The sequence below is a fragment of the Ursus maritimus genome, unplaced genomic scaffold (assembly GCF_017311325.1).
Source record: "Ursus maritimus isolate PB19 unplaced genomic scaffold, ASM1731132v1 scaffold_20, whole genome shotgun sequence".
NCBI lineage: Eukaryota > Metazoa > Chordata > Mammalia > Carnivora > Ursidae > Ursus > Ursus maritimus.
Window position 1 is genome coordinate 20,631,453 of NW_024424453.1, and position 26,995 is coordinate 20,658,447.

At 40.7% G+C, this 26,995-nt stretch overlaps 1 protein-coding gene across 1 annotated transcript in view; it reads left to right on the forward strand.

Annotated features, from left to right (window-relative positions):
* PCOLCE2 (procollagen C-endopeptidase enhancer 2) overlaps positions 1-26,679 on the forward strand; it is a 63,707-nt gene extending 37,028 nt beyond the window's left edge. Inside the window, exons 3-9 of the mRNA XM_040636712.1 lie at positions 1-11; positions 4,741-4,865; positions 7,936-8,072; positions 17,317-17,471; positions 21,542-21,625; positions 23,676-23,843; positions 26,107-26,679. The exon at positions 1-11 is cut by the window's left edge and continues 248 nt beyond it. Of these exons, the coding sequence (XP_040492646.1) occupies positions 1-11; positions 4,741-4,865; positions 7,936-8,072; positions 17,317-17,471; positions 21,542-21,625; positions 23,676-23,843; positions 26,107-26,237 (811 nt within the window). The 3' untranslated portion in view covers positions 26,238-26,679. The remainder of the gene's footprint in view (positions 12-4,740; positions 4,866-7,935; positions 8,073-17,316; positions 17,472-21,541; positions 21,626-23,675; positions 23,844-26,106) is intronic.
* Positions 26,680-26,995: the final 316 nt, after the last annotated feature.

A 26,995-nucleotide genomic window follows, 5' to 3' on the forward strand; every position in this document is an offset into this window, starting at 1 on the left:
AAACGAAAGAGGTACCGTTTCCACGTAATGGCAATCCCGGCAGTAATAATGGCTCACAGTTATTGGGTGCCTCCTGTGTGCTAGGCTCTGTCCCAGGCGCTTTCTATGTGTTTTCTCCTCTAACCTGAAGTTTACGAGCAGTTCTTCTCAAACGGAGCTAATAAAGCCACCGAACCACCAAGAGACCATTCAAAAGGGTCTCTTTTTTTTAAAGCTCATGTAATTCTTACCAAAATTCAACTATAGAGATTCCTGGAGTAAAAATGTGAAGCTTACATACACACACACACACACACACGGATATAGACACATACCTCTTCACTCCATCAGCGTCCCCTCTTAGAAAGAGCCATGACTGGTGGTTCCCATACCTTTCTATGTACACTCACATGTATATTCTTTTGCAGTAGCCTTTTTAAAACTCTAAGTGCGATCGTACATTCATATTGTTTCACAACTTTTTTTTTTCACTTAAAACTACGTATTGGGGTATTTTCATGTCAGTACTTAGGAGCACCCACGGGTAGAAACCTGTACCCTGAAGAGATAACTGCAATGGGCCAGCTCGGTTAAATTTGGAGCCTTTGGCTTGAGGGCATTTCCTAATCTGCTCTTGCTTCAGGCTGTTGTGCAGCATTTTGGTTTGAGATGTCAGAGGACAGGATCTGGGGCTGATAAGAGCAGCCAGAAAGTTTGGGAGGAAATGCTGGCTGGAAGCTACGGGGAAATTGAGGCATAAAATATACATATGAAAGTCACCAAGATCTTTGGCTCACAGCCAGACTCCCCGTGTGCAGAGAGTCCTGCTGGCCTGGCACAGAAGCATCGGCTGGAAGATGAATGTGAACAGAGGTTACAGCGGCTGCCCATGGCCAGAGAGACAGACTTTGAGCTTGAGTGAAATGCCTGCCAGAACGCAAATCCTTTTTCATAGGAACACAACAGCATCTAGAGTCTCTATAATGTATCATTCATAATATCCAGTACCCAGTCATGCGATAAGACCAGAAAAGTGTATCTGTATTCAAGGAAAAAAGCAGTCAATAAAAACTGATCCTGAGATAACGCAGATGTGGCAGTTAGCAGACAAGCACTATATTTTTATTTATTTTTTATAATAATATTTTTCTATTATATTATATTAGTCACCATACAGTACATCCCTGGTTTTTGATGTAAAGTTCGATGAGTCATTACTTGCATATAACACCCAGTGCACCATGCAATACGTGCCCTCCTTACTACCCATCACCAGTCTATCCCATTCCCCCACCCCCCTCCCCTCTGAAGCCCTCAGTTTGTTTCTCAGAGTCCATAGTCTCTCATGCTTCATTCCCCCTTCTGATTACCCCCCCTTTCTTTATCCCTTTCTTCCCCTACCGATCTTCCTAGTTCTTATGTTCCATAGATGAGAGAAACCATATGATAATTGTCTTTCTCTGAGACAAGCACTTTAAAGCAACTATTATAACTATGTCTAAGGATTTAAAGGGAATAGATGTATCATAAGTAAACAGATTGAGAATTTCAGAAAAGAAACAGAACTGTAAAACTATAAACTATAAAAAAGAATAAAAGCGTAATTCTAGAACTGAAAGATACAGATTGGAAATTTAAAAATTTACCTGGTGGGCTTACAAGCACATTGGAGATGGTAGAAGAGTCTGTGGATCTGAATAGAAATGATCCAATCTGCAGAACCAGGAGGAAAAAGATGAATGAAAAAGAGCCCGAGAGACCGGTGAGGCAATATCAAGTGGTCTAACGTGTATAATTTGTATCCCAGAAGAGAGGGAGAGTAGTGCAGGAAAAATGTCTGAAGAAATTATGGCTGGAGGCTGCCCAGATTTAGTGAAGAACATTAATTTATAGAGCCGAGAAGATCAACAAACCCCAAACAGGATAAATAAAAATAAAGCTACACTGTGGAACATCAGAATTACAGAATCTAAATATAAAGGGAAAATCTTAAAATCAGTAAGATGAAAATCAAATCACATACAAGGGAAGAACGGTGTGAAGGATGGATTTCTTTTCATCAGAAACAGTAGAGGCCAGAAGGCCGTAGGACGGCATTCCTGAAGTGTCAACCCAGAATTCTATAGCCAGTCTTCAGAAACGAGAGTGAGTTAAGGACATTTCTTGCATCACAAGAAATACTGAAGAAAGTTCCTCAAGTTGAAGGGAAATGGACCCACAGGGTAACACAAAAGGTGATGGAAGGATTGGGGGCCACTGGAAATGGTAAATATAAAAGACTCTATGTTATTTTCAGTTCTTAATTTCTTTACATATATCTGTTCAAAACAGAACAAAAAAACCCCACAGCCCTTTAACACTGTACTGCGGGATGTATGATATAATATACATGACAATGATAGAGCAGAGGTATAGGTAAAGGAGAGGTAAATGGAACTTAACTGTTGCGTACACACGCACACGCACACACACACATACACAATACGTGAAGAAATACAATATTAACTCTAAGCAGATTGTGATAAATTAAAGATGCACATTGTAATCCCTAAAGTACCATTAAAAATGCAAGAGTTATCGCTAAAAGCCAAAAGGTTAAAACAGAATACTAAAATTTCTCAACTAACCCAAAGAAGGCAAGAAGGGAAGAACAGATGGAACAAGAGGAAGGTGAGACAAATAGAGCAAAGCAGCACCTGGCGCACCAAACCCAAGCATATCAATAAATACATTCATCGCCAAGGATTAAATACTCTAGTTAGAAAACAGAGATTATTAGAACAGTTTAAAAAGCAAGGCCTAACTATATGTTGTCCACAAGAAAGCCCTTGAAATACAAAGACAAACTAGGTTGAATGTAAAAAGATGGAAAAATACATATCATGCAAACATTATTAAAAATAATAAAGATCCCAATAAATATGAACATAGGCAAGCCCTTGAACAGACACTTCGCAAAGGAAGATTCATGAATGATTAATAAGTACATGAAAAACTGCTCAGCATCTTTCGTTAACAAGGTAATGCAAGCCAAAACCACACTGAGATCCCATTACAAACGCGCCAGGTTGGCTAAACCAACTGACACCTTCGGATGGTGGCAGGGATGTGCTACCACGGCAGTGCTCGCGCCTGGAGACGTGTCACATGCTACGGCCTCGAAGGGAAAATCTTTCATAGTTTCTTCTGAAGTTAAACATCTCCATCTATTCTTGGCCCAGGAATTGCTTTCCTGGGTATTTGTGCAAGAGAAATGAAAATGCATGTCCACAAAGAGATTTGTACAAAACCGTTCACAGCAGCTTCATTCACAATAACCCAAACTGGAAACACCCAGATGTCCACAGAAGAAGAGGTAGGCAAATTGTGTTTCCACACCGTGGAATCACCCAGCGGAGTAAAAGAACAAATTACCGATACACACGGCAACATGAGTGCATCTCAGACGTTGTGCTAACGAGCGGGGGAAGCCAGACGCAGAAAAGTCCACAGTACATGATTCCGTGTATATGAGGGTCTAGAATAAAACTAATCTATGGTGAAATTTTTCAGAAAAGTGGTGTGGAGAGTCGGCAGACTGGGAAGAGATACAGGAGTTTGGTGGGAAGTGGATTCTGTATGGTCACGGAGTGTGGCTTACACAAGGAGATTAATTGTTCAACTTCGTACAGCTAATATCTGCGCATTTCACAGTACATGAATTTACCTCCCTGAAATCTCTAAAATAATAATAATAATAAAGAATAAAAGTGGTGGTGGGGATTGGATAGTGGTATGAAGAAAAAGAACAGTAGAATGATAATACTTAATTACTGAAATTGGGTGATGGTTACATAGAAGCTCATTATATTTTTCTATTTACTTTGAATCTGCTTGAAGTTTTCCATGAATAAAAAGTTTTAGAAATTATCCAACCTCAATTTTTAGAATGCATTTTCTTAGAGATGCGTTTTAAGCATGATTATCTTCTGTGTCAAATAAATAAAGTATATTAGTTCCCTTAGTTTCAATTCAGTTTTTGCTCGTTAAATTCAAATAAAATTAAATTTAGAACTTTGTATTAAAATATCATTCTGAAATTAGTCCTGTCAACCTATCAGTATATATGCATGGAGCTGTCTGAAATGATGTTTCTCAAATATTAGTTATGGTTAGTTTTAGGTGGTTGGATTTGGGGTAATTTTCTTTTTCTTCTTGATGCTCTTCTGTATTGCTTAATATTTATAAACACTGTTTTTACAAACAAAAATTATTCTTAAAAATTATTAAAGATGTGTAGCATATAGAGTTTTCTGGTAATGAGAGTTTCCTATGCCAACTAATTCAAATTTTGTCCATGGGGATGCATTTTTATCCCATTAATAAATACCTCTGCCTTGAGGGTTCTTTAAAATCTGTGTAATTGGTTGAGCCAGCATGATTTCTGAATGAGTTCATGCCCAAATGTTTTGTCTTTACTTGACCAAAAAAAGGAAAGAAAGAAAAGAAAGAAGCTATAGCCCTGACTCCACTCCTTCGCTCTCTTGTGCTGATGTGATACGTCAAGTAACAGAGATCATTCAGTGTGGGTGGCGGGAGGTGGGGGGTGTGTAGGAGACTGTGTAACCATATTTTAAGAAAAAATTTAAGAGCTTCTGCCATTGCCTTTATTTACTGTATTATTACCAATATTTCAAATTCCCAGTCTCCTTACGGTTGCATTGCCATAACCTGTAGCAGGAATAAACTTGGATTTTTCTTTTTCATACTTAAAAAATTCAGGGGATCAGTATTGTGGAGGACGCCTTGAAAGACCTTCTGGCTCTTTTAAAACCCCCAACTGGCCAGACCGAGATTACCCTGCAGGAGTCACTTGTGTGTGGCACATCGTAGCCCCAAAGAATCAGGTAAGATCCCCGAAAAATATGAAGAAAGCATGCATGCATGTATGAATTGCCTCGGTGGTGCGAGGGGCCCATCTCTCAAGAGCTGAGCATGCAGGGTGAGGAAGGCCCTGCTGGACACAGGTATTTCTTCATGTAAAGACCCAGATTAAAATTGCTTTTGCACTATTTGACTTGCAAAAGTCATGCATTTAATTTCCTAGTGTATAAATACAATTTTCAAATTTCAATACAAATAGTAAGCAAATCCCTGTGAGATTGTTGACCCCTGTGTAAGATGTTATAAGCAGCAGTGACCGAGTGTGGGAGGATAAGGGTCCCCAAGCACATGTACGTTTCACATTACCGTTTGTTCACGTAGCAAATGCATTGTGACGGCTTGACCTGGACACAGCTGATGCAAGCGCAGCACAGCTTCCCCTCAAAGAACCAGTCTGAAAGCTAATCTGCTTCGTGGGCATTTTTTTGGTTGTTGTTTAACGTAAAATTTGTGCAGGTTCCCCACAAATAACTTGATTCATTGCTGGTTTTCCAGTGCTTATTAGTTTGTGGTTATATGAAATTTTACCATTTCTGGGAACGACTTTCAGATATGAATTGCAGGACATTATGTAGCATGGGAATAGACCAAGTCTACTTTGTGGACTTGGGAAAAAAACTTTTAAAAAGTTATTGTTACAAACACTACAGATTTTACTCAAACACTAGATGGTGAACATTACAATACCTTTAAAAAAAAACAAAAAAACTTTTCTAGGGCACCCGAGTGGCTCAGTTGGTTAAGTGACCCACTGTTGATTTTGGCTCAGGGTCCTGGGATCGAAGTGTCAGACTCCCCCGCTCAGCGAGGAGTCTGCTTCTTTCCCTCTGCCCCGTCTCCCCACTCATGTGTGCACACACTCTTTCTCTCTCTCTCAAATAAATAAATAAATAAATCTTAAAAAAATTTTTCTTAACTGATCTTTGGTATCACTTACACAAATACTATTTGCTATATTTTGATTTTCTAATGGAAAATTATTCAGGCAAATATACCATGCAAGTTAGTGATTTGAACTCACACACACAAACATACACACACATACACACTTTGATCGTAACCTCAAACTCAGTTTTATTTTTAAGAATAAAAATATGGTCATTTACTTAATGATGGAGTCTATAAATTTGTTGCATTTTTTTTGTAGTTTAAAATAACACTTAAAAAAATCACGTTTCTCAGCATTTAAGCCATTATGTAATTCTTGAGATTGTACTGGTCATTTTTCTTTCTGTGACATTTGTAAATATATTAGCCTAAATAATTTCAGCTTAATTATGCTTGCAGATTACGATTCAGCATGTCTTTTCCATTGTTCATCTCTTTGATTATTTAAATTTAAATTTGGGTTTCATTTTACTAATGTGATTTTTGGCTTCAGCCAAGTGAGTTTTTAATCACTATTGTTAATGCCTGAAGTCACTGGAAGCACCATCAAAGAAGAAAAATATAATGGGAAGATTAAGTCCTAAGTAATTTCTGTGTAAATCTGTGAGCATTTTCTTTTATTAAAGACGTACCTTCATTTTCTTAATCATAGCTTTTCTCTTTATTCTCCTATTTATTTACTTATTTTTAAACCTTCTCTCCAAAAGTTGTTATGTGACTAATTTCTAAGTAGAGAAAGTTCAGCCAATTTTTAATAATCTGGAAAGCATTTTATTACTAACTGGTGAGAAATTATTGGACCCAAAGAGGAACAATTTTAATATAATTTAAAGCAGTGCTAAATATGAAAAAGCTGTTATTCACCCGTAACTGGTGCTGACTTTTTAAAGGTGGGTAAATATGTAGATATATGGCAATTATGCTCAAAGCCAAAATTTACCTTTGGTCCCTCTGTGATGCTGTTGCTGTGACCATCTTCATCCAATTACTGTGTGTGCGTCTTCTTAGCTAATAACAGGGCCTGTCCTATCAGGAATTAATGCCCATTATCTTCCCTAAGCAGCAGGGAGGGTACAGCAAAAGTTAAGGACCAGCTACCTGGGTACCCTGGGTATTTATGAACCCAGTGAGATTTCCTTTGAATCACACAAAGGAGGTGCTCTGGAACAATCTGCTTGTGAGGGGAATGATTGCCTATTAAACTGAAACTTCCTATTGACTTGAATAACTTAGGACACTACTATTGGTACTAGTGCAAAAAAATTAAGAACCTACTTAAGAAATCTAACACTGACTTTATCATGCAACCTCTTCAGAAATCCACCACATCACCAAGTAGGCTGTGCTCAACTCAGTAGGCACACTTTTCAAACATACTTCAAGACGACTCCCAGTCAGTCCCCACTTCCTGAATCTCTGGTCCTAAAGAATTTCCCTACTTACACGTGACAGGAATGTCATTTTCCTTCCCTTGAAAGAGGAACAGCTCTAGCCACCACCTCACCTACACAAACAAGTAATACATACGGCCCACCTCGACACACACTACCTATCGGGGACATCTCAGAGAAGAAGGAAGTTGGTATGAACCCGCGCTTCCCACTCCAACACGTATCCAGTTATGGTCTTAATGTAGGTGGTTAGGGTTACGTGGTGTTCCCATACGTTTGTGACTGTAGGTGAACAGGTCTCTTAAAGTTAAGATCTTAATTAAGGATGATCTTTTGGAATGATTAAAAATAAAGAATACTGCAGTTTTGTTAACTACAGAAGAAATATGAAAACAACAAGAAACAAATAATTCAAACAGAATGAACACATTCTTTACCAAGGAAAATCCTACGGATCTAGGGAGAGGAAGATTTCCATTTGAGATGCTTCCTCAGTGCTATTTTGGTATTCCTTTTTTTTTTTTTTTTTTAAGATTTTATTTATTTATTCGACAAAGATAGAGACAGCCAGCGAGAGAGGGAACACAAGCAGGGGGAGTGGGAGAGGAAGAAGCAGGCTCATAGCAGAGGAGCCTGATGTGGGGCTCGATCCCATAACGCTGGGATCACGCCCTGAGCCGAAGGCAGACGCTTAACGACTGAGCCACCCAGGCGCCCCTATCTTGGTATTTCTGATGTTGTACTTTCTCTAAAGCTTATAGAACTGAAATTTGAGAAGTTTGATGTTGAGCGTGATAACTATTGCCGATACGATTTCGTGGCTGTGTTCAATGGCGGAGAAGCCAATGACGCTAAAAGAATCGGAAAATATTGTGGTGATAGTCCACCTGCGTAAGTAGTGCCTGTTTTATTTCATTAATGTTGTAGTGGCTCTCAACTTCTCTTTTATTCAGTTGCCCAGTTATATTTTATTTTCTGGAAGATTCTAGGCTGTCGTCGTTTTGTTCACACGTTCTTGGGTTCTGTGGCAGTAGAGTCCCATACGGCACCAGCACAAAGAGTAGCCGGCCCAGAGGGAGGCAACATTGAGTGTAGCGAGGCCTCGACAGCCAGACAGGTAACAGGAGCAGAGTTGGTGAGGCCCCAGAGTCAGGTGCTAGCCAGATACCTGGACACGCCCCTGCCCCGCAAAGGTGACCTCAAGCATCAGAGTGGAATGGGAGAAGTTCTGAGAAAAAAGCAGGGGGCTGAAATTTGGAGATGCAGACAAGGAGATCTGGACACTCCTGACAGACCCAGATGGTTTTACCTGATCAGAGACCTGTCCTGGGCCTTTTGGGCTTTGTGACTCTTCTTCACATTGTTGCTCAGACTGTTGCTGGATGAGCCTGAAAGTCACCATGTATTTATCTACAAACATTTATGGAGCTAAGAGCTCTGGCACTCACTGCTGGGTGACATTGGGCAAGTTGCTGAATTCCCCGATCTGTACCGGTGCAGCACAGGACTCTCTCGGGGGCAAGATATTCCCCGCCTCCACACGCTGCACTAGGGAGAGCGTTGACTGAAATGACTACAGCTTAGGGCGTCCGGCTTGCTTAGCGGGTGGAGCTTGCAACAGCTGACCTCAGGGTTGTAAGTTTGAGCCCCACGTTGGGAGTAGAGATATTAAAAAAATAATAAAATCTTAAAAAAAATTACTACAGCTTGCTGTAGTCACCATTATGCCAATTGAAATACCCCTTCTACTCCGTTGCTTAAACATCATTAGATCATATGCGTCACTTGATTTTACGTGCGTGTCCGTGTTCCCCTAGATGCGTTTGAATTAAAGCAAGGTATTTTTCAATTTAAATTCATTTAGATTAAGTTTGACAATACTAAGGATTTTTAATACATACAAGTTGGTCAAAATTTGAACATTACTTTACCCAAATTTGACTCTCCAGCCGAACGTGTTAGAGAAAGGCCCATTGCTAAGCTGTCAGCGCAGGTGCTCCTTCTGTATCTTTTCCTCCAGCTGCTGTAACAAATTACCACAAACCGAGGGCCGAAAACAATACATTTATTCTCTTAAGGTTCTGGAGGTCAGAAGTCTGAAATCACTTTCACTGGGCTAAAGGCAAGCTGTCAGCAGGGCTGTTTCCTTCTGGAAGCTCTGAGGGGAGAATCCGTTGCCATGCCTATTTCAGCTGCTGCATATTTTGGCTGTGGCTCCGTCCTCCATCTTCAAAGCCCATGGCTCCTATCTCTGCTTCTGTCCTCGTATTGCTTTCTCCTCTTCTGGAGTCAAACCTCTGTCTTCTAAGGACACCTGTGGTTACATTTAGGGCCCACCTAGACAATCCAGGATACTCTCCCCTTTTCAAGGTCCTTAATTGAATCACACCTGCAAAGTCTCTTTGCACATAAGGTAACATATTGAAAAGCTCCAAGGATTAGAATGTGGAGATCTTGGGGGACCACTGTTCAGCCTACCACACCTATCTCTATTCAAAGCCAGTCTTTTCATCTGTATCCTCCTTCTGACCTCCTCTTCTGCCTTGAAACTTCCCTCTGTCCAATAGTCCTCTTCATTTTCTCCATCATCTCCATCTTTAACCTCTGCCTCCTTTTTTTCTTTCTTTCCCATAGCCTATAAATTTAAGTTCTCCTGAATTAAGAAAAAAAAAAAAAAGGAACACTTTCTTGACTCTATCCTGCTGTAGCTTTTTCTGCATGTCTCTCCTTCCCTTTATACTCAAATATTTTTTTAAAAAAATTTCAAGTTTCATTTCCTAGCAATATGGAAAAGAAGATAGCCTTTAAAATCATACGGGAATAAACACCAGTGTTCCTAAGCTAAAAAAAAAAAAAATTTAAGGGCTGCTCAGTTGGCAAAAAATAAGAGAACTCATCAGAGGTCAAAAATGTTGAGAAGCCCAAATCCAAAAGGATAAATAAGTACTTGCAGGTGGCAGCTTCCTTCAGGACATGTGCCAGTTCTTGGTAACCTAGAACTTCATTCACAGCAGACCAGGCTTAGAGATAGGGGACAGAGCTCAGGGTCCAGGCAAGGGAGGAGATTGGATCAAAGACCAGAGCATAAAGAAGGAACCCATAGAAAGTGACACCAATGTGACTGAACTCATTCTCCTCCTCCCCAAGGGAAATAGTAAGGAAATTGGCTGTTTGGGCCTTGGCATTTGGTAAAGGGAAGAAAAGGTAGTCTCTCGTGAGAATTCCTAACCAAAACCCAGTCCACATATGAGTCTGAGGTTAGAATTTACACTACCTGACTGTATTAAAAAACTGTAGTCAAGAATTTAGTTTAAAGTTTCCTACTTGGTAGTTCCTAGAGAGACTGAGAGGAGAAAACACAAATCCTGTCTGGAAGAATGCATCTAATGTAGGCTTTAATAATTCCTATAAATAAAGTTTCAAGAAATATAAGTTCCCAATTTTAAAAAAAATCACAAAACATAAAGGGAAAGCCAACATAAACAAGAACCAGGAGAAACAAATGGTATAATCAGATTCACTCAGATTCACAGAGGCCAGATATATAGTAGTTATAATACAGAAAAAAAATTCATACAAAATGAAGAAGCAGATTATTATAAGTCTGGCAAAGAAAAAAGAGACTTTGAGAAATGATCAGTTAACAAAGAGCCTAATAAAATTTCTAGAACTGAGACATATGAGACATAATTTACACAAGAAACTGAATACATGTGTTAAGTAGCTGATAAGACATAGCTCCGAAGAGAATTAGGGAACTGAGAAATAGTTGTGGAAATCATAACCTGGAATATAGCATAAAAAGACAACAGATGGAAAATATAAAAGAGAGGTTAAGAGCCATAGAGGCTAGCGTGCAAAGATCTAAAATACATTTAATTGGAGTTCTGTAAGAAAAAAATAGAGAATGTAGGAAATTTAATGTTTGAAGAAATAGTAGCTGAGTTTTTCCATTGTAAATGAAAGACACCAATTATCAAATTCAAGAACTCAAAAAATCCTAAGCAATATATATATATTAATATACCCATTCCTACGTGTATTATAGTAAAACCGCGGAACTGAGAGAGATGTTGAGAACAGCCAGAGAGAAAAGACAGATTCTCACGAAGGGGACGATTAGCCTAACATCTGACTTCTCAATAGCAATAATGGAAGCTAGAAGATCTTAGAGGGGTATCCTCAAAATTCAGAGACAAAATAACTATCATTTTAGAATTATTTACTCAGGAAAACCTCCCATTTGTGAATAAAAGAAATTAAAAGACTTTTTCAATTAAACAAGAGCTGAGAGAGTTCTCTACCATAATAGACCCTAACTAGAGAAACTTCACTTTCTGTACTTCAGGCAGAAAGGTAACAGTCACTGAATAAAGGACTGAGCTGCAGGAGGAAACACTGAGCAAAGATCCTGGTCCTAGGAGCTGAGGTACTCGCAGGCCCTTGTGTTGTTGAGGAATAGGGTGAAGATATTATTAACCTGTGTAATATGCTAAAGTAAAGGTGGATCTTAAATTTGGGCCAACCATTAGAGTCTTTAACTTCCAAAACAGTGAAGAGAAAACATGAAATGAGAAAAAAGTTCATTCCAAAGGAAGGCAAGAAAAGAGAAAAGGAGAAACATTTTAAAAAAGGTAAGACGACAAGTAAAAGGCACGAAATAAGATGGTAGAATTACATCTAGATCTGTGCGTAATCAATATAAATGCAAATGGATCAAATAATTAGTGAGAAGACAACGCATATTAGGCTGGATAATAAAACAAATCCAGTATATGTGGTTTATAAGACACATCTCCAAAAAAATAACACAGAGCATTTGAGAATAAAAGGATAGAAAAAGATATTGGAAGCAAATGCCAGTTGAAAGAAAACTGGCATAACTATACTGATACCGGAGAAAAGTAGATTTTAGACAGAAAGCATTACTAAAAATAGTTGCTATGTAATGATAAAAGGTACAATTTTTCAGGAAGGTGTAATAACTGTGAACTTGTATGTACAGAAAAATATATAAAGCAAAAAACAGATAAATAAAAATAGATCTGCAAAGTCTGCTATTGTAGTAGGAGGATTCTTAACCCATCTCTTTGAATAGTTGATAAATTAACTGTCGATTGGAGAAAGATGGAAAATTGGGATGTAGAAGATTTGAAAAACTGTTAACAGGTTTAATCTAATGGATGAATAGGGAACAAGTACATTCAACAACTGGGGAAAACACATTTTTTTAAAGCAAAAATGGACACAGGAAAAAGAAAAACCCAGAATTGCCAGATAATCATTCAAAAAACTTAATCTGCAGTTAAAAGTCTTCCTATCAAGGGAGGTAGGGGGAAACAGGCCCAGACTGTTTTTCTCCATGAGTTCTAAGAAACATTGGAGGAACAAATGTTGCCAACACTATACAGATTCTTCCAGAGAAAAATAGGGATTGTTCCACAGCTGCTTTTATAAAGCTCGTATAAATTGACACCAAAACAAGGTAAGGACAGAACTAAAAAAAAGGATATTAAAGACTAATCTTACTTATGAAATGTGAGGAAAAATAAGTCTTAAAAGAAAAAATATTAAGTCAAATATAACAATGTATAAAAAAGGCTCCCTCACCAGGAATTCCAGGTTGGTTTGAACTTAGAAAATCTATTAATATAATTGTATACATTACCAGATGAAAGTGTGACTTATAGATTTAAATTTTTATTTGTTGGAAACATTAATTTATTCAAGGATATGTTTTCTTAAAAAGCTTGAATAAAAAATGTGGGGGGCGCCTGGATGGCTCAGTCGGTTGGGCATCCAACTCCTGATCTCAGCTCATGTCTTGATCTCAGGGTTGTGAGTTCAAGCCCCACATTGGATCCATGCTGGGCGTGGAACTTACTTTTTTAAAAAAAGTCTGTATTTTAAAAAGATATTATTTTCATAGCAACTAAAAATGTAAAATACTCAAAAATAAATCTAATAATTGTGTATAGACCTTAATGGAGAAAATTATAAGACCTTACTCAAAGGTATCTTAAAAGACCTCAATAGATGGAGCTATATAGTTTCTCATGAATAGGAAGAATTAGTGTCATTTAAAAATAGTAAAATTGGTTTTTCATTAAACATGACAGCGTGATTCTAAAATGTTCATGAAATTGCAAGGGGGTGGGGGAAGGGGATGCCACTAAAGCAGTTCTGGAGGAGCATCTGGCAGGAGGATTTGCCTTACATGATGGAGCCGTATCAGAAAGCTGTCGTAATTAAGACAATGTGGTTTTAATAGAAATAGACGGACAGACTAATGAAGACACCAAAGAGAGGCCAGAAAGATACCCACACATGTCTGCAGCTGGGGCACATCACAGAGACCCACAGGTCAGCTGGTTAAAAAAAAAAAAAAAATGGCCCCACTGAAAAATGAGGCAGGGATAAGTTTTATTCATAAGGAAAAATTGAAATTGCAACACACAAAAATCAACTCCAGATGCACTGACAACTTAAATGAGAATTTCTGCTCATCAAAATATATCTTAAAGAGAGGGAAAAGAGAAGGTACAAAACAGAAACAGATATCTGTAACATATTTGACAAAGACCCCTGGGTCCAGAATATATCAAGAAATTCTAAAAATTTATAAAGAAAAGACATAAAGAGGCATTCCCAAAAGAAGAAAGCTGCACAGTGACTAAATCTTTGAAAAGAATGTAAATTGGTACGACGACTTTGGAAATCAGCTTGGCATTATCTAACAAAGTTGAAAATGGGCATATATCCTGGGACCTCGCGTGGGGCAGGTACCCCCCCCTCCTGGTGTGCCCACTAAAGCCACGTTTGCCCACGTGCACCACAAGACATATACAAGAATATTCTTAGCAATACCGTTTGTAGTGGAGGGCAGAGGAAATAGCCTAATGTGTGTCAACAAGAGAATAGTCGAACTGTGTTCTGGTTCACACAATGCAGCAGTGGAAACAGTGGATGAATGTCACAGTTACAGCACTGAGCGTGAAAGAAAATAACAGGAAAATACACACCATAGCCTTTCATTTATGTGAAGTTTCAAAGTATGCACACCTATCCAGTGCAGTGCTCAGCGGTGCATGCATATTGGTAAGCCTGTAGGTAAAGGATAAATTAACTTCAGGGTAGCGATCGCCCCCGTGAAGGCGGAGAGGGGGCGATGGGGTGGTCGGGCTACTCCAGGCGAACTCCTCAGAAGTGAGCGTGCGCATCAGAAGGGGGAATGAAGCATGAGAGACTATGGACTCTGAGAAACAAACTGAGGGCCTCAGAGGGGAGAGGGGTGGGGGAATGGGATAGACCGGTGATGGGTAGTAAAGAGGGCACGTATTGCATGGTGCACTGGGTGTTATACACAACTAATGAATCATCGAGCCTTACATCGGAAACCGGGGATGTACTGTATGGTGACTAACATAATATAATAAAAAATCATTAAAAAAAAAAAAAAAAGAAGTGAGCGTGCGCAACAGCCAGCCTACCAAGTCACGCTTTCGCCGGAGGAACGATTTTTTCGGAGGATACTTCTGGGATGGGGCAGCGCAGAAAAGGAGAAAACCTGTTTGGGGGGGCTTTTCCCCCGGTTCAAAGCCTGACTGGAGGAGCGTCGTGGTTGGTGAGATCACCTCATCATCCCCGTGTCTGGCTCGGTGCAGCTACAGCGGTACCACCGAATTCAGTTCAAAAACACTTGTGAAGCCGCAGCGGGGTGCCCGCTAGGGAGCAGGCTGCAAAGCTCAGTAGAAGACGCCAAGATAAGTCGTGCGAGGGCAGACAGGCAAACTGGCAAGGAATGTCCCGGGTGCGCTTCTGACAGGGAGTCCCTCAGTCCAGTCGGGCCAAGTGGTGAGGAGGTCGGGAGAGGTTTTCTGAAGGAGCTTGTGCCTCGTGAAGCTTGGTCCTGAAGGAAGAGTTGGAGTTGGTCACAGGCAGCAGGGAGGACAAGTAGAGGGAGCCCCATTAATAGAGGGACCCAGGGGAGGTAGATGCTCTTCTGGAACCCCAGCCTCGAGTTGGGACCTAGAGAGAGAGAGGAGGCAGGAGCGCTGAGCGAGGTTCCACATCCCGCAGACGCGGGAGCCGTTTGGGTGCGAGTCGGCAGGAAATGACAGGCCCCGGGCCTTAGAGTCCCGTCCTTGCCCAGACAGCAGGGAGGCCAGTTAGAAGGCTGTGGCAGGGGGTCCAGGTGAAGTCGGGGAGAGAGGCAGAGGGGGAAGCAGGTGGGTCAAGAAATGCTCAGGACGCAGGACTGGCAGGACATGGTGGTCGGCTGGCCGTGGGGACTGAAGCAGAGGAAGACTGGGATGACAAAGCAGAGACCGCTAACACAGCTCGCTCTCCAGGACCAAACAGCGTCCGCCATCCTCCCGGCTCTGCCAGCATGGAATGAATCCAAGTGCGATTTCCTCTTGCCTTTCTAGTGATTTGTAGCATTAATTTGCAGATGCAACACATGGCCCTCAGAACATTTGCAGCACTGTGATTCTGTCACATTCCTGCTGAAAGCTCAGTAGCAGCGTAACAAAAAAATGTCGTTGTTACTAAAATACTCTTCCTTGAGAAAATTCAATTTTCAATTTAACGCTCCCAAGATTAGTTCATAGGAAAGGCATTAGATGATCCCTGTAATTATCACGTCATGCCCAGAAGGCTGACCTGATTGGGTCTTGAGGTTTCCTTTGCTGCTTATAATAAGTGCTTTTTGTAATTTTATCATTTAAACAAGTTTAATGTATTTTATTTGTAATTGTAGTTGGGAATTGTGTTTCATGCACATTGTATTTATTTAATGGGATGCGTTTTCAAAAGCAAGACAGAATATTTCTGATAAAGGCTCGATTCCCAGTGCTCTCGATCACTTTCGTGACCAGGATGCTAAATGTAGGTCACAAAGCTCACATTTAGGTTTGTTCCATCCCTTGGCTCAGAAGGTGGTAGCCTTCAGGACAGAAAAGATCCTGCAGTTTTTCTGACTGGTTTGGTCAAGTACAGATCTACTTCCCCCACCAGCACACACACACACACACACACACACACACACACACACACACACACATTCCCACTCAAATAGGTGATAGGTGGGGGGAAATGGAGTTGCCTCATTATTTGCTGCCCATGATGCCTGAGAAGTGGTTCGGCTGAGAAGATGCCTCAAAAAATTTTAGTCAAACCACCAATTAACTCAGTTAAATAACCTGTTTAGTTTTTTTTCCACTACTGAACTAAATAGTCGTTAAATAGAATTAGCCACGCAGCATTTTTAACGATTGCTTAAATAATAGAAAAAGTTCAAATGAAACTTTTTAATGTAATAGTTATGCCCGCTTCTGAGCCTCAGTTATTGTCACCACTAAATCTTTAGTGCCAGCTAACCAGCAAGCCCCTAAAATAGCTTTAAAATTGGAGTTCTTAATGATGTCATTCGTAACCACCAAAGCAATCGCTTTCTGTTTCTCCTTCACAGCATTCTGCTACTGAGATTATAAACAGAAACGGTTCCATTTCGGGCATGCATCAGAGCTCTCATTAAAAATGAAATGGAAGTGGCGGCTTTCTTATCCCCTGGTGACCAGCCCACTGAGATGATCCCCTGGCTGAGTCTTCACAGGGTGTGGGAATTTGTTCATCAGATTTCTCCATCTGACTCTCTGGCCAGCATCCCGAGCTGCCCGGCCAGCTCAAATCCAGAGCCTGAGTCAAAAGAAGCGGTGTGCTTCCCAGGTCAGGCCAAGCCCTAAGGTGTTCGTGAAGAAACGGAAGCCCTAGCTTCTGTGTTTGCATTGGTCCCAGTGTCTACCTGGTCCTAGGTTCAAATCCTGACTCCCCCACATAGTAGCTGTGGGTTCTTGGGCAAATCACTTGGACTCTCTGAACTTCCTTTGCCTTTTCAGTAAGAAAGGGATAATAATAGGGCTGCCATGAAGGCAGAATTCTAGAGTTTGCATAAAGCACAGTGCTAAGTGGCATTAATACTGAGGAGATTGAGACTTTCGCCTTTTGAAGTATTTTAACTTTTAAGTTTACACATATCATAATCTATTATAAAAAATTAATGGAGAGCAGAATTCTACACTTCAGAGAGGTGCCACTTAAAAAAAATCTTTTTTTAATGTTTTTCTTCTTTTAGGCCAATTGTATCCGAGAGAAATGAACTTCTCATTCAGTTTTTATCAGACTTAAGTTTAACTGCAGATGGGTTTATTGGTCACTACAAATTCAGGCCAAAAAAGTTGCCTACGACTACAGCACCACCTGTCACCACCACGTTCCCTGCAACCACAGGTGAGTGTTTCTGTTTTGATGTTTGTGCACAAACTTCAGAAGTAGAAGAAGAATTCTTTTGAAGTAGGAAAAAAAAAGATACTTGAAACTAAAGTTAAATAAGATGAAAACTTATCTAAGAAAATAATATGACTCCATTAATGAAAGAAAAGTATAAGGCATAAAAAATGTTTATTATAAGGTAGTAATTTTCAAATGTCATCAAAGAAAATTATGACTTTAAAAATACTAGGAACGCTGGTAGAGGCACTGATCATTATAAGCCCAATTTTTCTTTTCTGTACTTATAAAATTATGGCTTTCTTTTTATTACATAGAACTGTAGTATTTTAGGGGCGCCTGGGTGGCACAGCAGTTAAGCATCTGCCTTCGGCTCAGGGCGCGATCCCGGCGTTATGGGATCGAGCCCCACATCAGGCTCCTCCGCTAGGAGCCTGCTTCTTCCTCTCCCACTCCCCCTGCTTGTGTTCCCTCTCTCGCTGGCTGTCTCTCTCTGTCAAATAAATAAATAAAATCTTAAAAAAAAAAAAAAAAGAACTGTAGTATTTTAGATTGAAGTTCTAGGGCCTTGACACCTGCCTATTTTCACATCTGCCAGTTTTTTGGGTTTTGTTTGTGTTTTTGTTTTGTTTCGCTTGAAAATGTGTTGTGCAAAATACTTTTTTTTTTTCCCAAATTGGGGTAAATCAAACAGAAATATTCAATGCGTTATAGAAGCCAGTTGGGAAACTCTGGTCTGGGGTATGACCTAAGAAATGGAGAGTCAAGAGTGGAGCCCCATGCCTAGTCTCTACATCCTGTCAGCTCCACCCACTGAGATTTCAGGCATCAGATCTCAAAGTCTAAATCTAGGAGAAAGAAAAAAGTGGGAATGAAGGATCTGAAGTTAAGATACAAGATAGGTTGAAAATGAGCCCCGCTTTATTGCCCACCATTTTCTGCTTGCACCGAAAGTAGGCCTGACCTGAGTACCGGCACTTCTAGAAAGGGCTGATTTTTCTGAGCCCTCCACAAGTGTGCCACCTTGTGGCCTAGACATGTCCTGCCTTATATTAAGCAGTATTTCTTACTTCTCCAGTTCATCTCAGGAGACCCTGATGTCCTTATTCTTTCCAATGAATTAACTGGCTCCCTGGATTTTTATCTTCAGTCCTAAATTTTCTCTGAAATTGCAAACATCGATTTATAATGATCTCTTAGGGTTTTGTGAGCTGCTAAACATTTAAATTAAAACATATCAAACTCAGCTCATTTTTATCACACTATTTTGTGTGATAAAACAAATATCTGCCTTAAATCTGCTTCTCCACTGTTTTCCCAAGCATGGTCCACAGCAGCAGTAGCCACACTCTTAGATCATCCTTGAGCTCCTCTGTCTTACCTCCCCACTGCAGGCTCCCCTCCCCACACACAGAGCCGACCATGGCTCCCACTTGAATTCATTGTCTACACCCGTGCTATCCAATACTGTAGCCATATTGAACACCTGAAATGTGGCTAATGATGTGGAGGAATCGAATTTTAATTTAATTAAATGTCAGAAGCCTCATGTGGCTGGTGGCTCTCATATTGGGCAGCACAGGAGCCAGACTCTTTCATGCTGTATAGAAGACCCTTCACACGTTGTACCTGGCCTCTCTTTCCTCTTTCTAGCTCCATCTTTAGGTCCTACCACCTCTCTCCTTATACGTCTAAGTATTTTAGAGTATTAGGATTTTATTCTAAGTGTGGGGATTTTTTTAGAGTATCAGGATTTTATCCTAAGTGTGGGAGAAACTGTCAACGGATTTAGGCAAAGTTCAGGATTAGATTCGCACCTCATGAAGACCACGCTGGTCACTGTGAGGCGAATGGACAGTAGGGTCAAGAGGTCACGGGTTCTCGTGGTTGTCCAGGTGAACTGTGCTAGGACAGAAATACAGAGAAAGCCAAGAAACGCTGACTGTTGTGCAAGCCAGGGGCCTTGGGAGATACTGACAGGTCTTTAATTGGTGATTAACTGGACTAGGGAGATCAGGGGGCTGTCAAGAACGCCTCCCGTCTCTGGCTTGCACAGTTCCGGGGATAATGAGACCATTCACCGAAGCAGAGAACTGGGGTTAGGGGTAGAGTCCTTAGTTAAGCTGTGGCTTGTTGGGTCTCAGGTCTCTGTGAGACCCTCAGGTGGAGTTGTCAAGTCCAGTTTGATCTATGGCCTCCTCCAGAAGAGATTTCCGCAGGAGATTTACGTTTGAGAATTATCAGCACATACATGGTTGACACTGTGATCGAGAATGAGGTCACCTAGGGAGAGGTTAGGGGAGAAAGAAGAGAAGGGCTGGAATTCAATCTCTAGAAACTCTAACTTTTTAAAAAGGAGGATATAAGGATATACTGGCAAAGGAGACTGAAAAGATGAGGGCTTGAAGGAGAGGCAGCTACATTGGCTGTTGGATGTCTAAATTTGAGAGCTTGGTGATGAAGGACTAGCAGGAAGATATGAGAGCCTGGGACTGAGTGATGGAGACAGGGCAGAGGGAACGTCTGGGAAGGAGGGAGCCACGGCACTGAGAGGAGGGGGGACCCACCGAGATGGTCGCAGGTGCACCTGGAGAGGAAGGCAGGGACCACATGCCACGCAGGGAATGCAGGGAGAGACTAGACAGTGAGGTGGGAAGGGTCAGGGTGCTCTAGCGATGACTTGAAGCCAAGAGAGCTGGGATCTACTGAAGGGAGAGAAGGAGCAGGGTGGGACACGCACCCAGTTTCCAGACTGATGTTCCAAGCCTGGGAAGAGCTGGTTTCCAGTGTCCATGGAAAGGATGCTCTTTCGTCAGATAGGGAGAACCACTAACGCCACTCATTTTTGACTCAGCTAATTAGGTAAATTTAGGTCCCCAACTTCTGGACCAACGTTCCCTCTAAATGTTCTCTGAGCTCTTTTTCTTTAAAAAAAAAAAAAATGATACACACACACAGATGCTATTATATGTATTTTAACATTAAATTATACATATTTTAATGTTGTGATCCACTTGAGATCCTTTTTGGAGTTAAGTATGGGTACAAATTAAGACTAAATAAATAATAAACTCATAGAAGAGTTCACAGAACATATTAGAAGGGGAATGTTACAATTGCAAATTCTTGCCCAACAAGTACAATTCTTTTAGTTGTTTAGTTCTTCTCAGCATATTGCCATGTATACGTGAATAATTAGCAAATATTTTGGAAATGTTTTTATTGATGATAATGGGAATTAAATATTTTCGTTTCGTTAACCCACAGTTTCTCAGCCTTGGCAGTATTTACATTTTTGGGCCAGATAATGCTCTGCCGTAGGACGTTCAGCAGCATTCCTGGTATCTTCCCACTAGATGCCAGTAGCGGCCCTCGTGACAGCCAAAACTATTTCCGGACATGGCAAAATGTCACCCGAGGGGAAAAATCACCTTTGCTGGAGAACTACTGTGTTTATCTATTTCGTTTTATTTTTAAATTAGTCAACTTCTCAGTTCTTAAGATCCTTATAGGCAATGATGGGCTCAAAATAAATGCTTAGTGATTGGTTACATGTAATTACAGGTATAACAGGTTTTACACATGAGCAGTGTTTCTGCAAACTTATACCACTCACATTTGGGCAGCTGAGTATTTTAAATGCACCGAGAAAGCTCCCTCAATGCCCAGGGGGAACACCATTGGATTCCTTTTGTAAAGGGAAGAATTAACCTATATTTTCTGAGTTCATATTTGTTGTACTGGGTTTTTCTAAGCAGGGCGCTTGGAGACTGTGTCTATTTTTGGTTAGTGTTAGTTATATATAAAGGAAGAAGGGAATAGGGCTGAATTTGGGTTATCTTTGATCTCAGGTTTAAAATTCAGCAGAGGGTATTGAGTTACCATGAGGAAATTGGAGCAGTAGTTAGTAGCATAAAGAATTTCTTTTGAATGTTTTCTAATTATTTCATTGCAACGACAGCTTGGTGGCTCAGGGAAATAAATAGGAACTTTAAACAGATTCAGGTCTAAACACCAATTGTACTTGAATTCATTTTCCTGAATCTTAGGTCTTTCTTCTTTGAATTTAGGTTTAAAACCCACCGTGGCCCTGTGTCAACAAAAGTGTAGACGGACGGGGACTCTGGAGAGCAATTATTGTTCGAGTAACTTTGGTAAGAAATAAAACCCAGCCTTTTCTCTTTAACCAGAAACTTGAGACTGCACGCTTAATCTCAAAGGAGCGGCCATGAATGTGATGGTAAAGTGTCAGTTACACTCTTCATTTACCCAAGAAAATATTTTCCTTTACCCTACGGTATGTTGACTAGAGCCATTCAAAGTGTTAGATTTTACAACTGAGAATAATATGGACACAGAAAATATGCTTTTTTCACATAAACTTAATAACTTGACTCCTGGAGTGTGTACTGCTACTCTGTGTGTTCTGGCTGGCTCAGTGTTCCTAAAAAACCCTGTATACTTTTTCTCACATATTTTTCATGTCCTGAGTATTTTTTTCACACATCTGTAATTCCACTTAAGTAAATGAGAAACATATCCAAGCTGGTCTTTCTCAGAAGAAATTCAAGTATTTCCTCTGTCATGTCCTTCCAGAGTACTAAATTAAAACCTGGGAACCTGAAATCTATTTGGAAATGCTTATTAATTGGAACCCGAGGAGATACTACCTAATGACTTAGAATTTCTAAGCGCTTTTTCCAATTTAAAAAAAAAAAAAAAAGGCACTTTCTCTAAAAAGCACTGAAGAACAAGAGATACCAAATTTAAATATGTGGGTTATTTTTAAAAGGGACATTGAAGAAAAGTCTTGTCAGGAAAATAAAGTTGCTAAAACCTAAACAGGTTACCCAAAATGAGGGTCTCACAGAAGAGGCTTTGCTTGCTTTTTCTGTGCCTGAAGGCGGTAACTCTCTGAAGCCCAGACGAACTACGTTGTAGCAAAGGTGTGAAGGCACTGAAGAATCTAGGGCCCTAAATCTTACTGGAGTTTGCACGCTGAAATTCAAATAACAGACATAAAAATGGAAACAATTGCTGTCACATCCAGGTTAGGGTGGCGCTTAAGGAAATCTTCCATATCCTTTGGAGCCGCCTGATTTCACTTGGCTAACCACTAACATTTTGCAGTGAACACTTATCAGCAGGAATCAAAGTAAGGCATGATAAGAATTCTGATTTTATGAATTTTGCCTGCTACATAAGCAGTGACTTCTCACTTTCTCTCAAAAGGGTCATGTCGGCCAAGTTCAAAACTTGATTTATTCCACTGTGACTCTCTTACATGGCAAAATGACCAAATACTATCCCCAGTGGCCCACTGGTTCTCAGCCTGCATTGGTAACAGGGACAGGGCTCATAAAACAGTCTCCCAGTCCAAGTCCCACACCACACAGAATTGTCACCCACAAAATGCCAAAAGCATTTCTCTGAGAACATAGCATCTTTCCTTCCATGGCTCCAAAGTGAGACTCTCCTTTTACATCACAATGGAAGAAAGAGAGGGTTACATAATGAAAAGCAACTGAGTTTTGCTAGGGTTTTTTGTTTTTTCAGTTTTTTTTTAAGCAAGGAAATGTTCTGTTATACTCAGTTGTATACTTTGTTAAATGAGATATACAAGGTGGATAAGAAAGACCCAGAAAAACACAGGTACTGATAATTAGAGATGGGGACCCATGGGAGAACCAAAATTGAAGGAGAAAGAGGACAGCTAAAGAGAAAGGGGGAAAGACACAGAAAGGTAGGCACTCAACCACACAGACGGGAAGACTCAGATCTTCATGGTTTGAATCCCTGTCATGCAACCTCAGTATGGCAGTGTCTCTAAAGACCTAAGGTCTAATGAGAATTCATAGATAGAGGCTCAAAAGCCTTTCCCTTACTTGGCAAATGGTCACCATGTTGGACAAAACATTGTCGAGTCCCCACCTCAGTAACAGAGTACAGGGCAGGACACATTTAGGTTTCCGTCCTAGGTATCAACACCTAATAACCTGGGTAACATTAAGGCTCCATGGCCTCTTTTTTTCCAACCTGAATTTTGGGGACAAATGTGCAGAATCAAACCAATAGCTCTATTAGGGCCTTCTCTTAAACATTAAAATGTTTCCTATCTGAAACTTAGAAGAACGTACAATTATTTTCAGTTCTGCCTATGTTTGCCTTCACCGTCATATTATTTCCAAATGTTTTCTTCGGCAGTATTGGCTGGCACTGTGATCACAACTGTCACCCGAGGTGGAAGCTTGCATGCCACTGTCTCAATCATCAACATCTATAAAGAGGGAAATCTGGCAATTCAGCAGGCTGGCAAGAACATGAGTGCCAAGGTCATTGTGGTCTGCAAGCAGTGCCCTCTCCTCAGGAGAGGTAAGTAAGGAGGAAAACGTTAGTCTTTCTTCTAGGGGAGCTCAAGGACAGAGAAGGGAACGAGAGAGAGAGTCTGAGCAAGTCGCGGATCTTTCCATGCCCTGGCGGGCAAATAAAATCAAGCTTAGTTGGCCACTTCTGGTGGAGAAGGAAGGCCTTTGGAGTCAGGCAGAATGGGGCTCTGGTCCCAGTTCTCATAACCTGTGGCAGAAGATGAGATAGTGGGAATGACGAAAGAGTCCAAGAAGCATTTGAAGCTGGATCAACAAGGAACAGACACAGAGGAGCAATTGGGGGGAAAGATATTTTTCAGTTTTTGCACGGAAGGTGCCAATGCAAATTAGAGGCAAATATCCAGCAAGGAGCAGGAAATGTAGAGCTGAAGTTCAGGAGAGAGAGGTCTATGCGGGCTGGAATTAAAGATTTGGGAATCATTTGCAGATATAGCATCATTAAATCCACACATGGAAATCAGCTTAAGAGACATTATGGAAAAAGGAAAGTTAAATAAAGAAAGAAGTCCAGAGCCAGGGGCGCATGAAATTTTTTTAACAAGTTCTTTAACTTATAAAAGTAATGTATGTTCTATGGTTTTTAAAAAGTTTAAGTAAAGAATATAAAATAAAAAGTGAAGCCTTTTCCCTTTCCTCAGAGATACCATGAAAAGTTCCTTCTAGAAAGTTTCTATCTACAGAAAGCACACACATACACACTTAGACAAACGAGATCGTGCTATAATATTCTACTGCAACTTCCCCCACATGATGTGTGTAGACATCGTTCCACAAACAGCACATATAAATAGGTCTCTGTCTCTGCCTCTCTGTGGAATGGTAATAATGCCTGGTATTCCATTGTGTGATATACCATGATTTCTCTATCCAATCTCAGCTCATTCCTTTCCTGTCTTGTTACAAACCTCTCCCACAACCAAACCAAACCAAACCACACACACACACACACACACACACACACACACACACACACCAGAGAGAGAGAGAGAATATGCACTTCAAGAACGCTTTACTATGAATTCAGATTGTTCAGAAAAGTCTGGAGGCTAGCAGCTTCACGTTCGTTCTTCAGAGGGAATAGCAAAGGCTCTGTAAAAGCTAACACTTCTCCCCAGAACTGCCGGGAGAAGCAGGTAAATACACGGAGGTACTTACCGTAGGGTCTCATCACAATACCAGCGGCCAGCCTTGAGGAGGCGCCCACCTGCACTGCCCTCCGAGCTTGCACAGGCTCAAGATCACTGTGAGGACAATGTTAGCCCACAGAAGAAGGATTATGCCAGAGAAAAAGGACACACATATTTCTCTTACGACACACAGGAGAGAGGGAGAATAAAGGAGGCGGTAATACACGCTTCCTTTGTGACGTTTTTCTCAGACAGTGTAGATCTTCAGAGTTGAATCCAACATTACCTCAGCCTGGGCCCCAGTCTGGGCCTAACTTAGCCAGACACATTGTTACACAAAGAAAGTGTATATCTGATAGAAGTACTTTTTAGTACCTATTTTTCGCAAGGAACTGTGAGAATGCAAAGAAATAGATGACGCACCCATGTCCTCAAGAAACTAATGTAGTATAGGTGCTCGAGATGTTGATAAAAGTTCAAGTCGACCACAGCAACAGAAGACAGTGGATCATTAGTTGCCAAGTGCCTGGGCATCCAGAAGCATTATGGGATGATGGGAGGCCATCTGCGGATGACATGTCAGGGAGCACTGAGGCCCCTCGAGGAAGGGCAGCCTTTCACACGAACACAGTGCCTCATGCACAGCAGACAGTAAATACCCCAGACCTACAGCACCGCAGAGCAGGACATGACCGGATCTCATCATTCCATCCATCTGCCTAGTGTTGGCAGAGCTGGAACATGTTACTTAGTTGAATTTAGATTTTTTCTGATGAGAGGCTTAAACCTGATTTTATCCTGGATAGACTAAATGTATAATTATACCATTTATAGATCATTTATCTAGAGGTAGGTTATAGTCTAAGTTGTACCGGGTGGCTCAGTCGGTTAAGCATCTGCCTTCAGCTCAGGTCATGATCCCAGGGTCCTGGGATGGAGCCCCGCATCGGGCTCCCTGCTCAGCGGGAAGCCTGCTTCTCCCTCCCCCTTTCCCTCTCCCCCTCCCCACTGCTCGTGCTCGTGCGCACGCTCGGTCTCTCAAATAAATAAAATCTTTAAAAATAATAATAAAAAAGCAATACACGTAGAGAAAAAAACTAATTTATATTCTCTTTTTTTTAGGTCTAAATTACATTATTATGGGTCAAGTGGGTGAAGACGGGCGAGGCAAAATCATGCCAAACAGCTTTATCATGATGTTCAAGACCAAGAATCAGAAGCTCCTGGATGCCTTGAAAAATAAGCAATGTTGATAGTGAACTGTGTCGATTTAAGCTGCATTCTGTCATTGCCTTTGAAAGATCTATATTTTTCTCTGTAGAAAAAAAATCTTATTTTAAATATTGAGCATTCAGAAAGATTTACTCTTCACATGACGGAGGTATGAGACCTCCGATATCGCTGGTGGAAGCTCCGTGCCCGCACCGAGGAGGAGCAGTTAGTGATGGAAAACCTGCAGACAGCGCGGCGACGGGACACTGAATGTATCAAGCGTTGACAGTGTGGAAGCAGTTTATTTATACATCTCTGTAAAAGGGTATTTTAGAAATGAGTTGTGTGAAGATGTAAAAAAGAGATTTTATAAGTGCAATATTTATAGTGATATTTGTTTTACCTTCAAGCATTTGCTCTGAGGTGTTATATTCTTCTCTTGCATTTTTTAAGTCAGTGCTTAATAAAATATTTTTAAATGATTACATAACAGCCATTAAACTTGTTTTTACAGAAAATGGGACGCTGTAAAAAGAATATTCCCTGCTTCTTACATATCAATTTGGCATCAATTTACACTTTGCTCAAGAGTTAGCATTCCAAGCACTTCAGGGACTAGATGGATTCAGTAATGTAAGTAGACTGTAATTCTCTGTAGAACCAGAGAATGTTAGAGTTACAATGGTGTCCCTCAGGGATCTAGTTCAACGCCTCCATTTTAACAGAAACTGAAGCTCGGGTCTATTTAGTGACTTGTCCAGAGCACACATCTCCCAAGAGACAGAGCTAGCAATCCAGC